At 47.2% G+C, this 17,638-nt stretch overlaps 1 protein-coding gene across 1 annotated transcript in view; it reads left to right on the top strand.

Moving 5' to 3' along the window:
- Positions 1 to 17,638, top strand: part of LOC120243457 (transmembrane protein 132D-like) — a 542,185-nt gene that overhangs the window by 122,004 nt on the left and 402,543 nt on the right. Inside the window, exon 2 of the mRNA XM_039249585.1 lies at positions 15,013 to 15,901. Within this exon, the coding sequence (XP_039105516.1) occupies positions 15,013 to 15,901 (889 nt within the window). The remainder of the gene's footprint in view (positions 1 to 15,012; positions 15,902 to 17,638) is intronic.

Here is a 17,638-nt window from a genome sequence, read left to right as displayed (position 1 = left end):
CTAAGAAGGAGGGGTCTGCAGATTCAGTCAGGAAAACAGGTAGAAAAGACAATTTAAGGTAGGCAGCGACAGCAGAGGGAATGACGGGAGTGGCCAGATAGGGCGACTTCAAGCCACCTGAAGGTGCTTTGTAGGCCAAGACCCGAAATAGGAGGGTTAGCCATGCAAAAGGCCTGGGGAGGAGCATTGCAGGTGGAAGAAGGCCCGTGCAAAGGCCCTGAGGCAGGACTCTGGGAGAGAGGTGGGGGGGGCAGTGTGAACAGAGGCAGGTGGGCAAGGGTGGCTGTGGCATTCGGGGAGAGGCCACAGCCTCCTCCTGCAGGATATTACAGTCACCGCACATGCATCGTGAAGCATATGCTTGGCCCAGTCATGTTCTCCTTTTTACCAGTGTTGGGGACGTTTCCAGGCACAGATGCAGCAGGTGGTTCTCAGCGTGGCTCCTGGACCAGCTGCACCTGCTCCTCTAGGCAGAAGGCAGCGCCCTGGGTCCCACCGCAGCCACGCTGAATCAGAAGCTGGGACCCCCCCCCCGATGTGGGCCAGAGTTGCCATGGGCACCTGCACGCAGAGTGTGCTTCTTTGCGATGTCAGAAACTACAGGAGAACTCGCACCCCACACTCTGCTGTGGTTCCCGGGTGAGCCCATCAGTGTAGTTATGGAATTTGGGTGCAGACACTGAAACACGCTGGGCGAGTATGAGGCCAGACCTGCTACGGCTGGTTACATTTTTAAAAATTGGATTTACACCCCTCTTCTTCCTAAAAGCACAAAGCTCTTCTGCACACATTATTTGAAGGAATTTTGCAGTTTTTTTTTTTAAACAGGAAAATAAATTCTGGGGTGAGAGCGTTCTGCATTTGAACAACCACGCATACATAAAATTTCTGAAAATGGATTTGTATGTACGTGTGTGGTCGGGAGTGCGTGGCTGCACATTGCCATACCCACAAGAACCATTGTATCGAAATTTACCACAGTAGTGGTTCTCAGACTGTGGCCCGTGATCCCTTGGGGATTGTTTCAGTGAAGATCGCTGAGCCCCAGCCCCAGAGTGTCTGAGTCAAGTGTCTGTACTGGGAGCTGAGAATTTGCACGTCTGACTGGTTCCCGGGGGGGATTTGATGCTACGGGTTTGGGGTCCGCGCGCAGAGGTCACGTTGCTGGAGCGCAGGGCTCAGGAGGGAGGACTCTGTCGGAAAGCTAGGGATTGGCTCAGCTGTGAGTAACAGGAGATGCAAAGCAGAGGAGCTGAAAGTAGCTGAGAATTCCTTCTCCCTCCCGGAGAAGTTCAAGCTCACGTGGCAGCGCCTCGGTCGGCTGGGACCCGGACCCAGCCCTTCTGTTCACAACCCGTGCTTCCTTCTCAAGGTCCGATGGGCTCCTCCGTCTGCAGCCAGAGGAGGAAGGAAGGCAGGGAAGAGAAGGGCACAGCTGCTCCGTTTATCCCTTCTCGCAAACGACAAACCCCGTGTTGCTACCATAGTGTTGAGTAGAGCTCCCCGAATGGAAGCCACTCCCCACGTGTGGCTGTTGACTTCAAGTAATTGAAATTCAACACAATTAAAAAAGTTGCTTTCACAGTAGCGCTAGCCAGGTTTCAGCTGCTCGCATGCTTTGTGGCCACTGCATTGAGCGGACAGATAAATCAATTTTCACGATCCTGGAAAGTTCTGCTGGACTGTGAAAGGCTAGAACGTAGCGAGGTAGCTATTCTTGCCACTTGGGAATGTGTTTTTCCCCCGGCAGGTGGTCCTCATGAAAACTGGGGTCCTGTTGTTATAAACAAACATGAAAACTGGTTTTACAGGATGACCCTATCACAAGACGGAGGGCACACACTAAGGTAAACGGGCTCTCAGGCTGAGCTGGGTGGTATCTTAGATGCTCTTTAAGGTGCTTTAAACTCTGGTGTTCCAAATCTTGTAAAGTCCTAGCTTTGCCTCATTTTAAACTCAAGCTTATGACTTTGATCCAAAGGATCATATTGACATTTAACTTTTAGCTTCATGTTTTCACTCACTGAATGTACGTGAACTCATGATATACCTGTGAATTTATGTAGATGCATGTTCATATTCTAATGGAGACACAACAGTGAGCAGACGGAATAGTCAAAGTCCTGCCTTCACATAGCTGCCAGAGCATTGTGCCAATGAACGTGTAAATCGTCATAACATATGAATGCATATGTAGGGTTTATTGTGTATTATAGAATTTATAATGTGAATATGAATATAATGTAAAATAGTATATAATAAATGATGTAAAGCCAGTACACAGAGAAGAATGTATTCGTTCCATTCATACTTACTGGGGGTGTTCTGCATGAAAGGTGCTCAAAGAATATATATTTTGTACACATCACATGAGAAGGTTATGTAATATGTTTGAGTGTGATGTGTGAGAAGGATGAAGGCAGACGTGGAGTCGGGTGGGAGACGGGGGGAACCAGGGGCGGGAGTTTGTGACTTAATACAGAGGGCAGTGAAGGCCTCCTGGGGAGGTGCCCCTGGAGACAGAATCATGAGGAGGAGAGGGAGGAAGACTTGATGTAGGGACGCTGGGGTGCCAGGTCAGGGGAGGGTAAGAGCAAGGGTCTTGAGGCAGATGCATGTTTGGTGTGTCTGAGGAGCAGGGGAGGGTGGCCATGGGCAAGGTCAGAGAGGTAAGAGGTTAGACCCTGTAGGGTCTTTGGGATATCACGTGGACTTCCAAAGTTTCTCTGAGTAAATCACCAGAAGGTTTTGCACAGAGGAAAGACTGCTTTATATTTTTACAGAGTAACCCTGGCTGCTGTATTTTTCCACATATACCATATGGTATATTATATACATATGATGGGCAGTGTACCGTATGCTGTATAGTATGTCGTGTAATATTTAATATACTATACAATATAAATACGCCGTAGAGTATAGAATGTACTGTTCAATATAAACAGACTGTAGAGTATAGAATGTACTATACAATATAAATAGACTCTAGAGTATAGAATGTACTATAACATAAACAGACTGTAGAGTGTAGAATGTCCTATACAACATAAATATGCTGTAGAGGGTAGAATGTCTCATTAGGGGGCATGGCTGGAAGCCCACTGACCAGAAAGGAGGCTGCTACAATAACCCAAGTTGGAGATTCTTCGGTGCAGAGTGGCCCCACTGTATTTGTACCCCTGTGGACCCACGCCTTGCCCTTTTCCTCCCCACTCTGTACCCTGAGATGCTAACATTTATGAACTATGTCAGCTGGGTTCCTGCCTCTTTGGCTCTCATGTGAGTTTGGCTCTGAGAAGATAAAGACAGAGATCAAAGGTCGAGGAAGAAGGTGTGGGCTGGCAGAGGCCGGGTTGCCCCGCTGGGGAGCACTGCTGTACCGGGAAGCCTTCCTTCAGCTGGGGCCACAGCTGTCCAGCACCGGCCCTTCCGCGTGCCCTTCCCAACCTGGCAATGTGTTGCTTGAGCTCCGGCTGCTGCTCTCTCAAGAAGCATCTTTCTCTCTGCCACATCTTTAAATAGCCCATTATAAAACATCCTCATCTACCAATTTTAGCAGGGTGAATGTTTTCTGCAGGGACCCTGACTGATGGAGAGTGCTGATGGGAATGGGCAGGGAGAGTTCAGATTCAAGACACGTTTTTTTTTAATTTTTTTTATTCTTTTTTTTTTAACGTTTTTTATTTATTTCTAGGAGAGAGAGAGAGACAGCGTGAGCAGGGGAGGGTCAGAGAGAGAGGGAGATACAGACTGAAACAGGCTTCAGGCTCTGAGCTGGCAGTCAGCACAGAGCCCGATGCAGGGCTCGAACCCACGAACCGCGAGGTCATGACCTAAGCGAAAGTCGGTCGCTTAACCGACTAAGCCACCCAGGCGCCCCTCAAGACATGTTTTTAAAGCAGAGCCAAGAGCTATGGATTCACTTCGCAATATGAGGGGGAGAGAAGAGTAACTTAGGACCCCCAAGTTTTTGTCAAGGATGTTGGACTAACGAAGTTGCATTTTCTGAGTTGCACCTGTAGCCAAAGAGATTTTATGGGTACCAAGGAAGCGTTATACTTTGGGCATGTCGTGTAATGGATAACACATTATTCAAGTGAAAAATAATAGATGATCTTTAGAGATACGGGGAAAATTTAGGGGAAAACCTTAAGGAGAAAATTAAAACACTAAATCTCACCAGGTAGATACAACTCATTCCTGTTTGGTGTACTGTCTATCCTTCTGCCCTTCGTGGGGTTATACTGTATTTTATTGATACTGAGACTTTCTTTTTATATAGATCTCCAAAATTTATGGCATCTTACATTTCCTGGTGTTCTGAAGTCAGTTGTGATATGGTTCACATGGCTCTCCTGCCAGTATTACCTGCTATCTAGGTCATACCTGTTCATATTTCATTGCCACTATGCGTCAGTAGTTTTAAATACATTTTCAGTAAGTATACATTAAAAAAAAAAATAAAAGCTTTGGGTCATACTGTGATCTCTTAGTGGTACATAAAATAATGGCTTATTTAAAAATTAATGGGATCTTAGAGTCTATGAAATGCGATATGCATTTTTGCATTGTAAACTAAATATCCTCATTTTGTTCAATCAATAATAAATCGTGTGATATTTGCTTCAGGCTAGTAGACCAGACTTCCTACTGAGTAGAAAAGCAGAATAATACAGCAAAAAAAAATGCTTTAAGGCATTAGTGAGCTATTGAGGCAGACGGGATATTAAGGAGTCAAGAAGCCAGGGAGAAGGGAGGCACATTGTGGTAAATCCAACATTCTGAGATGTTTTCCCCTTAGGACATTTGCTTCTACTTAGTTGGTACAAGACAAAGAAACTTAGAAGCTGAGAAGAAAGTAGTAGCTAAGGGGCTGGAAGCTGAATGAAGTTTTTACAATCTCATGGAACTGGGCAGACAAAAGTAGTTTATTTTTATGCCAAGAAATAGGGGTAAAGTTCCTAGGCTTTCAGAGAGATTTTTTGAAGGCTTTATCTTATGTGTAAGAAAAATACTGGAAATAACTAGTCCTCACAAAACTATAATCCTGTTTCAAATCAGATCAGCTCCTACTGGATGAAGGTGATACGACCCTATTCCACTTGCTTTCCAGAAGCAAATTAATCATCTGGGACAAATATAACTCTATCTGAGTATTCTGGGTATTCTGGATAACCCTTTATTCACAGTGTCTGGTACTGAACAGAATGTGCTAGGCAAACCAGAAGACAAGATGAAAAGAATGAAGTAGATTATAGAAACATACACAGAGGTAATATAAATGTTAGAGGTGATTACCAGACATATAATTGTAAATAAATGGGATCCATATGCTTAAGTAAACAAATGGCAAGATAGGGAGTTTTAGCAGAAAACTAGAATCTAGCATATAAAATACAATGGGAATTTTTGACTGAAAAAGTATAATTAATGGAATTAAAATTCCATACATGTGTTTTAATGCAGATTAATCAGAGCTGGAGTGAGAATCAGTGGACTGAAAAACAGACCCATAGAAAATACACAGACAGAACAAGAGAGATATAAAAAAAATAAACTAGAAGAAACATGGTAATAACCATATGTGACATTGTGTAAAGTTCTAACTGAGGTATAATTGGAGTCTGAGAGGGAAGGGGGATAAAAAGAGGTATAAAGGCTTTGAAGAAGAAATTACAGCTGAGAATTTTTCAAAACTGGTGAAGGATTTCAAGCTGGTGATCCAAGAAGGAATATGAAATCCCAGTCTCTCTCTCTGTCTCTGTCTCTCTTTCTCTCTCACACACTCACACACACACACACCCCTTAGGAGTTTTTCTGGGAAAAAAAAAAAAGGACAAAGAGATCACCTTAACAGCAGCCACAAGAAGAGAGACTAATTATCTTCTAAAGAGCAATATGAATCTTACAGCTGACTTCTGTACATAAATTATGGATGTAAGAAGACAATGGACTGATACTATTAAAGTTCTGAATGGAAGTAATTGCCAATCTAGAGTTCTATATCTGGTGAAAACATTCTCAAAAAACTTCGGTGAAATAAATGATTTACATCAACAAAGCCCAAGATAAACTATGCCCAGAAGTGTTATTCATTTGAAGTAAGAGGATCACCATTCAGTAAAAGAAGAGGAGCATCAGAAAATGTAAACATGGTAGTAAATCCAAATAATATTGACTGTTAGCAAGAATAGGATTTTGACAAATGTATAATGACACATGTCCACCTTGAGAGCAATATACAGGATACTTTTACTGCCCTGAAAACCCTCTGTGCTCCACTTATTCAAATATCCCCCAGACTTCTCTGGCAACCCCTGATCTTTTTACTGGCTTCATAGTTCTGGCCTTTTTAGAATGTAATATGGATGGAGTCAGACAGTATGCAGCTCTTCCATATTGGCATCCTTTATTAGCCATAATCATAGAAGGTCCCTTTATGTCTTCATGGCTTGATAGCTCATTTCTTTTCAGCAGTGAACAATATTCCATTATCTGGATATACCACAGTTTATCCATTCACCTACTGAAGGATATCTTGGTTGCTTCCGTGTTTTGGCAATTATGAATAAAGCTGCTTTAACCATTCATGTGCAGGTTTTGCGGTAGACATAAACTGTTAGCCCCTTTGAGTAAATATAAAGGGGTATGATTCCTGGATTGGATGGTAAAGGTATGCGTAGTTATGTATGAAATCGCTAAGCTGATTTTGAAATTGGCTGCACCATTCTGCATTCGCATTAACAATGAATGAGAGCTCCTGTTGCTTCACATCTTCACTAGCATTTGCTCTTGTCAGTACTTCTGATTTTGGCTGTTTTAATGGCTTGAAGTGGTTATATATACTTTCATCTGATATTTGGTTTGTTGCCACTTTTTAACTGTAGGTCTGACCCTGCACTGAACATTCTTAAAATGTAGACTTTCCTGTGCATTTCCTTACTTTTTCATGTCCAGGAATAGGTTCCAAAGTAAACGATGAATGGGGCCAAGAGAAAGGGAATTCCAGCCTTCTCTTAGATAGTCAATCATCTTCAGGCAGTATGACCCTAGATATGCTTCTGCACCAAGCCCTGTTTGCCTGGGCAGCTGCGGCTGAACTAGACAGCATTGTTCATTGTGAGTTAAAAACTATTTGCCAAGTTTGAGAGGAAGAATACACTATATTGAACATGACTTTTATAGTCACGTTCATAGAAACAAAAACAGAGTTTTATCTCTATTTCCAGGATCTGGTATTAACAGATCCTGGTTTCCTTGACCTCATCTAAGTGGGGAGTCCGCATCTGTCTGGAAGACCAGTTGCACTTGTGCGTTCACTAACCCGAATGGTCAGAGCATTTGATTGTGTCCTTTTGTCCTTTGGTAAATTCACTACGGACATGCATGCATACGCCTGTGTGGCCACATTCATGCATATGTGGCATACGTACATATAGTTTTTCAATTGCAAAACTGGAGTCGTGGTTCTCAAGAGTGGTTTTTCTTCCTAATTAGGGTTGCTAGATAGAGCAGATAAAAATGCAGAACTTCCAGTTAAATTTGGTTTTTGGACAAACAGTGAATGTCCTATGCAATATTTGAGATATACTTACACTAAGAAAAGCATTCATTGTTATTCTGAAATTCAGATTTAAATAAGTGCCCTGTGTTTATCTGGCAGCTGTTCCCAGAGGGATGTTTGGCAATGTCTGGAGAGGTGTATGGCTATCACAGCTGAGCAGGGGGGGTGCTCCTGGCATCTGGTGGGTTGAGGTCAGGGTTGCCGATCAATATTCAGCAATGCAGAAAACAACTTTCTACAGTGAACAGTTAGCCTCTGTAGTCCTCGGATGAGAGTTCCTGATTGAGACCTCTGGAGTTTCTGTCCCTTTTCCAGGCTTTTGCATTTAGCTCGTGAAATGTCAAGACTGACAGGGACTGAATATGAGTGATACATGTGGGGATGTAGAGCTCCTTGCTGCCTCTCCCTGTCGTAGACTGAAGTCTTACGTGACTGGCCGTCCCACCCTCAACCCTCCAGCCCTGCTTTGCTTACTTCGTGGCACTTGCTACTGCATTGGGTCATGTTGCAGGGACTCATTGCTTGTGTTGTAAATGTGCCCCTCTCACCAGGACATCGCCTCCTGGGGATAGAGACCTTGTTTCTCTTGTTTAAGCTGGTCACCTTGTCCAGCACCTTGGACAGCATTTGCACAATTACCCATGATTTGAAAGGTGCAGTCAACACAGAAGTAGAAGTGTGTCTTGCTTTTAAGATAACTTCGCAGCCTCCAAACACGTTTTTCATAACAAATGATTCTTTTTTTTTTTTTAATGTTTTATTTATTTCTAGGAGAGAGACAGAGAGAGAGACAGCGTGAGCAGGGGAGGGTCAGAGAGAGGGAGTCACAGACTGAAACAGGCTCCAGGCTCTGAGCTGGCAGTCAGCACAGAGCCCGACGCGGGGCTCGAACCCACGAGCCGTGAGATCATGACCCAAGCGAAAGTCGGACGCTTAACCAACTAAGCCACCCAGGCGCCCCAATAACAAATGATTCCTCAAGGGAGACGCTTCTCACACTTAAATCTACACGGTGGTGGGGGCTGCTGCCTGTGCCACTGGCTGCTCCTTGGAGAAGCGGCAGTAAAATGCCCATTGCCTGACTCATTCAAGGCATGAAAATGTGCTTGAGAAATGAAGCCAAATCACTCTCTGAAATGCTTGAAACAACAAATTTGGGTTTTAGGAGGCAATTAAGAACAGTGCAAGGAAAGGAAATGTGTTAATCTTTATCTTGGGAACCTTCTTCCTGTATTCCCAGGGCAGTGCTCCGGGGAAATGGGGGTGCGCAGTTCTCCACACATGTCTCTCTAAAAGTGTCCTTTTATTGACAGAGATCCTGAAGAACCACTCGTGTGTTTTTCTGGAGCTAACATTCTCACGAATATGTTATCCGCTGCCAAACTGCCCAGCTCTGCGTTTGGCCTGGGGGCCTCACATGTGTTACCTTCATAACTTTTGAGCAGTGGTAAATTCTGTAAGCCCTTCACCTGCAATCTATGCTGCCTGTATAGACAGATTAGCATGAAGTACCTCCCATAGTGTCAGCCTATATCTGTGATTCTTGGACGTGATGTGTGAATGATGTTATTTCCCATATTTGGTAAGAGAGATGCCTGGCTGATTGTGATTTTAAAAATATGCTTCTCTGTGCACCACTGGGGTTGTCGGTCAAGGTGCCATTGACACTCATGCCACATTCGAGGAAAAGCATGGATTCACATGGAAAGATGAACAAGACAGGGCTGAGTCCTTGACTGACTCCCAGAGGGTCGCATTGCTTGGTGGGCACGGGAGCCGGACTGTTGAGTTTGAATCGTGTCTGTCGCTTACCACCTGCGTGACGTGGGCCAAGCTGCTTAGCTGCTCCACATGTCCATTTCCTCATTGCCAGGTTAGGGTGATAAACACCTAACACGGGGCTGCTGAATGTAACCGGGTCACCCATCCCTCTAGAGCCAACGGGACAGTGTCTAGAACTAAAGAAGCGAAATTATTACGTAAGTAACTTGGGGGGGGGGCTTGCTGCGTACCCAAGGAGGAAAACAGCATCAAGTACTGCATTCGTGTGGAGACCCCATGTGAGTGGGGTGAAGGGGGTGGATTGCTTAGATGCGGAGGCCCCAATTGGCAATGCTCTAGGCTGGGACAGACGGCAACTTTCCTGCTAGAGATTTGCCTTGAGGGAGAGGCCATTATAACCATTATAAATACCAGGATGTTGTGAATGATGCGTTGCAAGGTATAGACTTTACGTGGGAGTCATTGCCCAGCTAAGGAGACCTTTTTAGGAATAACGGCAAGGACAATGGCAAAGTGATGGGGGTCCCAGTGGATTGTGGGGAGTGAAACCCCAGTCCCCAGACAGGGGAACCTTTAACCGCTGGCTCCGGGAGGAGGTGGGGAGTGTGACACCTGATGTGCAGGGCGTGCCTGTTTCTGTAGTGTAAGTGCCACCACTGTGGGGGCCTGGAGCCCAGGGCCCGGAGTCACTGGATGGGGGGAGGGGGTGGGGAGCAGGAAGGAGGGGTGTGGTGTCAGATCTCTGTTTCCTTGACATTAGGTGAAATTTTTTTTTAAATCAGGAAGGTTTCCTTTCCTCTGTTGCGTTTCTGTGAGGCTGCTTTTGGGTTTTTCTGGTATGTTCCCAAGAAGCCCCACTATCCGTGTTGAACAACTGATGTGTGACTCTTTTTGGCAGCCCGTCCCTGGCTGTTTTTATTTCTTTGCCTTTTAACATCTACCTTTAGGGAAAGCTTCCAAAGTTCTCCTTCTCATATGATAAATTCAGTTTTCTGCTTTCTCAAATCTGTTTTATTGCCTCTGAAATCATTTTAAATCCTTCACTTTTAATACTGCCCGATCGTCTTACCTCTTAGCCTTTATTGCGTTAGAAATAACAAAGGGCCTGGACGGGCTTAATTGTGGTGAGCTTAAAAGTTCTGTGTGATATGCACGTCCCTGTTCTTTGATAAGCATTCTTTAAGGCTGTGTCCTTCCTGGCCTCTTGAATGCCTTCTTAAAGTTTTTTCTTTTGTTTTGCTGTTTTTGCACATAGATTCCTTTCCTCTCTGCTTTTTTGTTTCTTTGCTTTTTGTCATTAGCTATCTGTATAGGAGGGACGTTGCAGGGGAATTTCCCTTCACACAATGGAGTGTGTTCTTGCCCCTGGTTTTCTCTGGCTTCTATTAGCGTTCATGGCAAAAACTTGCCTGGAGGGGGCACTGATCCTTCATTACCCTGGGGTGGGGGGCTCTGGCGCTTGAGCAGTGCGAAGGCGCACCGGGGTTGTGGACATGCCCAGCTACTGTGCCCTAGACCAGTTTGGGGTTGGCCTGGACGCATCCCAGTAACACGGGGAAGCTGCGTCACACATCACCCTGACTCTATGGGGCTTTCTGTGCACGAGGCCAGGCTTCTTCTTGGCTCTTTCAACTCAGATTCTGATTGCAAAAGGTCACTGCCGGCATCAGGAGCATCACCAAGCGTGGGGGATCCATGGGGGTCGTGGGGGATCCATGGGGGTCAGGCCTTTTGCTCTTAGAAATAGCAGGTAGTTTAGGGGCACCTGAATGGCCTAGTCTGTTAAGCATCCAACTTTGGCTCAGGTCATGATCTTGCGGTCTGTGGGTTTGAGCCCCATGTTGGGCTCTGTGCAGACAGCTCAGTGCCTGGAGCCCTTCAGATTCTGTGTCTCTCCCCACCCCACCCCCTCCCCCGCTGTCCCTGTCCCTCTCCTGCTCACTCTCTGTCTCTCTATTGCAGAAATAAATAAGCATTACAAAAAATTTTAAAAATGCCTGCTATGCTTAGGGTCACAGATTTAGCAAATAAAGATACGAGATTCCATTATATTTGAATTTCAAGTAAGCAACACATTGATATACTTTCTTTTATAACTATGACCCTGCATTGTCTCCGTTCATTGGAAATTGATACTAGTTTCCTGTGTTTTATCTGGTGGCGTTAACTGTGCTGTATTTTATTTGGTGGCGTTTGAACCCCATGTGATCCCTCAGGAATTCCCATGGTTCCTGGCGTGCAGACTGAACTTCATGTTTAGACAGGGGATGATTCTTTTCCGTGTTACCACATGTCCTCCGTTCCTGCTTTCTGGTCCACCCAGAGGAAAATATAAAAGTCTGTGCTGAAATTGCCATCTTCCCCATTTTTCTTAAAAGTATTATTTAGAGAAAATTATGTTTTGAAAAATGCTAAAATTAATATGGAATCTCTCTGATGCCACTGAGTTGCTTTAAGATGAGAATGTATCACTTTCCTTCAAATTACTCTTTAAAGCCATGGCACCAACATCAAGTGTAATTTTTTTCATGAATGGGTTATTAATTGAGATTTCCTATGCACAGCTTCTTGGTTTTCTGACACCTTGTTCATTTTTATGTAGAATTGGTGTTCGGGGTTATAATAGCCATCCCTGTGGGGATTCAAGGGTAATGAGTTTTACTTCTTAGTCCGTTTTGTGCACTGTGGATCAGAATCGGCATTATTTTTGCAGTTTTGTTAAAAAAGAAAAAAGAAAAAAGGAAGTAAAAGGAAGTAACACTAGTTTTAGACCAACTTGGAGCGCTTCTAAGCAATAAACATGTGGGTCAGATACGAGGCAAAAAGACAGATAAGCCGTCTGTGGAAGAAAGCTTAGAAATCGCTTCCCTCTCAACAGTGTTTGCTGTGATCCCCTTAGCACTTTCCCAAATAAAGTCAGAGGACCCATAGGCATTGCCTTTGGAATATGTAATTAGTTGCACAATTAGGTTTGGCGCCCTCAAGGAGTAGAGGTCAGGGGTTCAAAATGAAAGTGCACACAGTTTTGGTGTCTAACACGGATGTTTAACTTTCTGTAACTTGGTGGCTTGGTTTTGGCGGTTTCTGGAAGGAATGAGAAACATGTGGACAGCTCAAGGCAGTTGTTCTGTGCAGTGCCCAGGCATAATTTTAAGAGCCAGGAGACACTGTGTCATTGATGTGCGTCCTTCCGAGATCTCATTGCATGGAGAAACTTCCTTCTTCCTTGGCCCCAAATCGCCAACACTACATGGAGCCCATAGTAGAATCGTGGATTCCAACTTATAGTTTATAACAGATGATGGAGAGAAGTCAACATCTCAAATCCCACTGTAAACACATAATCTGCTCTTTGCAATATTAATGTCATAGTTCATTTGCTGGTCCATCCATTCACGCATTTATCAGTATTTATTGGGTACCTGAAATCTTCCAGGTGCCCTCCTTCGGACTCTGCAAACACGGGACACAGGGTCACGTGTCACGTGTGCTCCCCTGCACGTAACCCACGGAACATGGGGGGATCACTTCAGGGCATAAAGTCCTCCGCGGGGGCTACACAGAAGGGGTGGGATGGAGCACCTGACCCAAAATCACGCAGTCCAGGGAAACATTCCAGAGAAGTGGCTTCAAGAGTGGCGGGAATGTAGCAGAGGGTGGGGACAGGGGACCAGTGTGGGGACAGAACATTCAGTCCAGAACATTAGCGGCAAATCCACTCGTGTTCTCTGCTTTCACTAAAACTCCCGTGGCAACGTACAGGATTATACTAAACATGAATCCCGAGTGGTTTCTAGAAAGTTTAAAAAATGTAATCCTGTTAAGGAATGGAACTATCTGGTTATACCACTGATATTTTGATTTTGGGAACAGAAACTCCTATTTATGCGGTGGAACCATAGGAAATGACCATTCGGATCAGTCACAGCTGCTCACTTTCTGGCTGTTTGGTTCAGCACCACACAATCCCCGGTTGCTTCATTGGGGCTTGGCCTGGCCTGGGTTCTAGAAAGCTATGGAATTGAGACAGTTCTTCCCTTGGGGCCATCTCTATACTCAGGACGAATGTACACGGCAAACTGGCTTCTTGTCCAGAAGTGGGGTGAATGCAACTTAACTCCCGGCAGTGTTGCGGCTGGACGGGGTGTCGGTGCCGTGGTCGGGGCCCTCTGTCACCTCGCAAACACGTGCAGCAAGGCCGTGCGCAGGACCCCTTCCTCTGAGTCCTTTGCTTTCTCTTCTGCTCGCAGACAGATACCGAGAGGGGTCCAGACTCGGGTAGGCGTCGTGTGTCGGAACAGGTGCTCACGTGGGCCTTCGCAGCAGGTTGACACAATGCATGTCAGGGCTCGAGCAGCTTTTAGTGCGGAATTACTGACGATAATTACATGGCTACTAATGAGAAGGGCTTTGTGTGACTTGTGGAACTTTGCCTAGAAAGTCAGTGTTCCCAAAGCCAATAATTTCCATTTCTAAAAGCCATTAAATTGGTTCTTGCATGGTGCAGTTTCTATGTCTGTGTTTTTCTTACAGAAAATAAGGCGTCCTGTAAAGGTAACAGCTGGGGTTTTATTTCCCCCTCCCTGACGCAGGGATATGTTCAGTCAGGGAAAAAGAGAGTACCTTTTCTGCACCGGCCTCAAGATAGCTTTCAGGGACTATGCGGCTGCGGTGCAAGGGGCCCGTTACCTCGGGACACGTGGGTCTGGCGTGCCGTGGTCACGTCCTCTCCTGTGGGGCCCTCATCCCAGCGGATCCTTCTGGGCTTTTCGTCTCTCAGCTTAACCGCGAGGGGAGCGCATTACATCCACGTGATTGTGACGGCCCAGTTTAGTTCACCTTTGCCCCGGGTCCCTTGTCATTTCCCAGCGGCCAGTGTGTCCCTCTGTGCGTCATGAGTGGGAAGCGGACCCAGCATCAGTCCTCACGCTGAGAAGGTGGTTTCTCCCCCTCGTGTCTGTGTGTCTGATGCTTGCATGTTCGTAAGGCTTTCCCAATCCGGGGTGCTCTCTCCTTTTAGCCAAAGAGAGCAAGTTTTAGGCAGAGCCCCGTTTTAAAAACAACATACTTGGGGCATCTCGGTGGCTCAGTCGGTTAAGCGTCCGACTTCGGCTCAGGTCATGATCTCACGGTTTGTGGGTTCGAGCCCCACGTCGGGCTCTGTGCTGACGGCTCTGAGCCTGGAGCTGCTTCAGATTCTGTGTCTCCCTCTCTCTCTGCCCCTCCCCTGCTCATGCTGTCTCTCTCTCTCAGAAATAAATAAAACATTAAAAAAATTAAAAAAAAAAACCATAATGAGGCACCTGGGTGGCTCAGTCAGTTAAGTGTCCGACTCTTGGCTTCAGCTCAGGTCATGATCTCCCAGGTTTGTGAGTTCGAGCCCCTCATTGGGCTTGGTGCTGACAGTGCAGCCACTTGGGATTCTGTCTCCCTCTCTCTCTGTTCCTCCCCTGTGCGTGTGCTCTCTCTCTCTCTCAAAATAAATAAGTAAATAAACTTCAAAAATATTAAAAAAATAAAACCAACATACTTCATTTAAAATGCCTGGACAATTTAGAAGGCTTGGATAAGGAGTTGTGTGGTTGTGACGAAGGGGCGGGGAGATGTCGGAAATCTCGCCGGTGCTGCCCGGGTCTCTGACGCCTCTGCTCCGATTCCCCCCGCAGTGACCGAATGCCGAGGGGTCCTGGAGAGCATCCAGAGGTTCTCCCTGTTGCCCACCTACCTCCCCGTCACCTACCACATCAACAACGCCGACGTGTCCTTCTTCCTGAAGGAGGCCAACCAGGACATCATGAGAAACTCCAGCCTGCAGTCTCGCGTGGAGTCCTTCCTGATTTACAAATCCAAGCGGCTCCCCGTCCTGAACGCCAGCTACGGGCCCTTCTCCATCGAGCAGGTGGTGCCCCAGGACCTGATGCTGCCCTCCAGCCCCTTCGGCTTCACCAACAAGTTTTCCCTCAACTGGAAGCTGCGGGCCCACATCCTGCGGGACAAGGTGTACCTGAGCCGCCCCAAGGTGCAGGTGCTCTTCCACCTGCTGGGCCGGGACTGGGCGGCGCCGGGCCCGGGCGAGGGGCTGCCCTGCCTGCGGCTGTTTGCCTTCCGGGAGACCCGCGAGGTGCGGGCCGGCTGCCGGCTGCAGGGGGCGCTGGGGCTGTGCGTGGCCGAGCTGGAGCTGCTGGCCGGCTGGTTCGGGCCCCCCGGCGTGCCGGCCGGGAGGAAGAAGGCGCCGGGGCCGCCGGACGGGAGCCCCGTGGAGCTCTACTACGCCGTGCAGCCGGGGGACGGGCGCGGCGACTGTGCCGGCGGGGACGCCAGGAAGGGCAACGCCATCCGGCCGGGGCGGGCCGGGCCGGAGGAGGCCGTGCCCCGCCTGCAGCGGATCGGGAGCGTCTTCCTCTACCAGACGGGCAGCAGGCCCGCCCTGAGGGAGCTGCGTCTGGACAGCAACGTGGCCATCCGGTACTCGGCCCGGACGGCCAGGCAGGGCGAAGTGCTCACCTTCCCGGTGGCCGTGTCCCGAAACTGCAGCGCCGATCGCTTCACGCTGAGGTGAGTTCCCCGGGAGCACCTCTCCGTGCCCTTTTCTGTGTACACCTGTCTGCCCTTTTCCATGCGCCCCTGTCTGTGTGTATTGGTCCGTGACACCTGTCCGTGCCCTTTTCCGTGCACACCTGTCCATGTGCACCTGTCTGTGCCCTTTTCCGTGCATACCTGTCCACGTGCACCTGTCCATGCTCTTTTCCTTGCACACCTGTCCACGTGCACCTGTCTGTGCCCTTTAACGTGGACACCTGTTCATGCACACCTGTCCATGTGCACCTGTCCGTGCTCTTTTCCGTGCACACCTGTCCATGAATATCTGTCTATGTGCACCTGTCCATGCTCTTTTCTGGGCACACCTGTCCGTGCACACCTGTCTGTGCCCATTTCCATGTGCACCTGTCTGTATGTATTGGTCTGTCACACCTGTCCGTGTCTTTTTCTTGCGCACCTGTCCATGTGCACCTGTCTGTGCCCTTTTCTGTGCACACCTGTCTGTGTGCACCCGTCCGTACCCTGTCTGAATTGGTCCGTGCACATCTGTCAGTGCCCTTCTCTGTGTGCACCTTCTGTTCACACCTGTCCGTGCTCTTTTCCAAGTGCACCAGTCCATGCCTCTCTGAGGCCACGTGGTACCTCCAGAAACCCACTCTTTGACCCCAAAGCTGGGTTAGTTCCAAGTTCTATGAACCCCCCTTTCTGGTAAAATAGAATGGTTTGTCCATTCCTGGTAGACAATTTGGTGGTGAAGACATTCTTATTGCAGGATAGTCTGGGCCCCCCCACAGCAGCCAGGGGGGCACTGAGCGTGGGTTCTCATCGGAGGTTGTAGGAAAGCGGGCGTGGTCCCTCGGGGCCCTTGGAGTATCGGGGAGCCCTGTGTCCACGGTGGAGATCAGCTGGCAAAGGGGATCACAACTGTTGTCTGCAAGTCAGAGTTTTGCCAACTCAAATCTGTTCTGAGCCCGTGAGCTCCACGTACGATATGGTAGCAGCCGCACTCACTTTGTTTCTCTCTGGAAATAGAACTCAGCGATCAAAATATAAAAGAGCATAACGTGTGAAGAATATATAGTAGAATTTGTTGAGAGTGTTACATAAGAATATACTAGAGACAAGACATTTAAAAGGAGGACTGTGTGCTTTGGGGGGAAAGAACGGGTTCGTTTTCTCTCTGGAGTGTCATATGTGAGAGAGGCCACCTGCCTTGACTTGACTGGATTTGTCATTAAGTCGGTTTTTGTTTGTTTTAAGCGCACAGCAGACTTCACTATCCAGCTATTTGGCCGTAAGTGCGATCGGGTCACTCACAGCGTCCTGGCATTGTTACCGGATGCAGTAATGCAGTCTCACATGTTACGAAATGACATTTGTTACGGTCCCTGACAAGGGGCTGTTACTGTACATGAGACACAGTGTCTATGTGGATTTTAAAGTCCACACAGTGAAGGTCCTTTCTCTCGTCCTTCTCTGTGCGGGCTCAATGTCTGCTTTTTCTTTGTTTTCTTTATTTCAGTTTCTCTTTGGCTTTGTGGAGGGGTGGGTGAGTTTCAGAAAGGATTCATTCTTTGGCTTATACCTTGCACATTTAAGCTTTGTTGATTTATGACCTTTTAATCTTAACTAAAGAAGCAGAAACTAATGCACGCCATTCACCTAACGATTGGAAGTGGCTGATCCTTGGCCGGTCAGACCTTTGGCGTGGGCTCGCGGTGGCAGCTGGGGGTTGACCACAAGGATGTAGGC

The sequence above is a fragment of the Hyaena hyaena genome, unplaced genomic scaffold (assembly GCF_003009895.1).
Source record: "Hyaena hyaena isolate Hyena2069 unplaced genomic scaffold, ASM300989v1 scaffold_343, whole genome shotgun sequence".
Lineage (NCBI taxonomy): Eukaryota > Metazoa > Chordata > Mammalia > Carnivora > Hyaenidae > Hyaena > Hyaena hyaena.
Note: the sequence above shows the minus strand (reverse complement) of the source record. Positions and strands in the feature narration are given on the sequence as shown.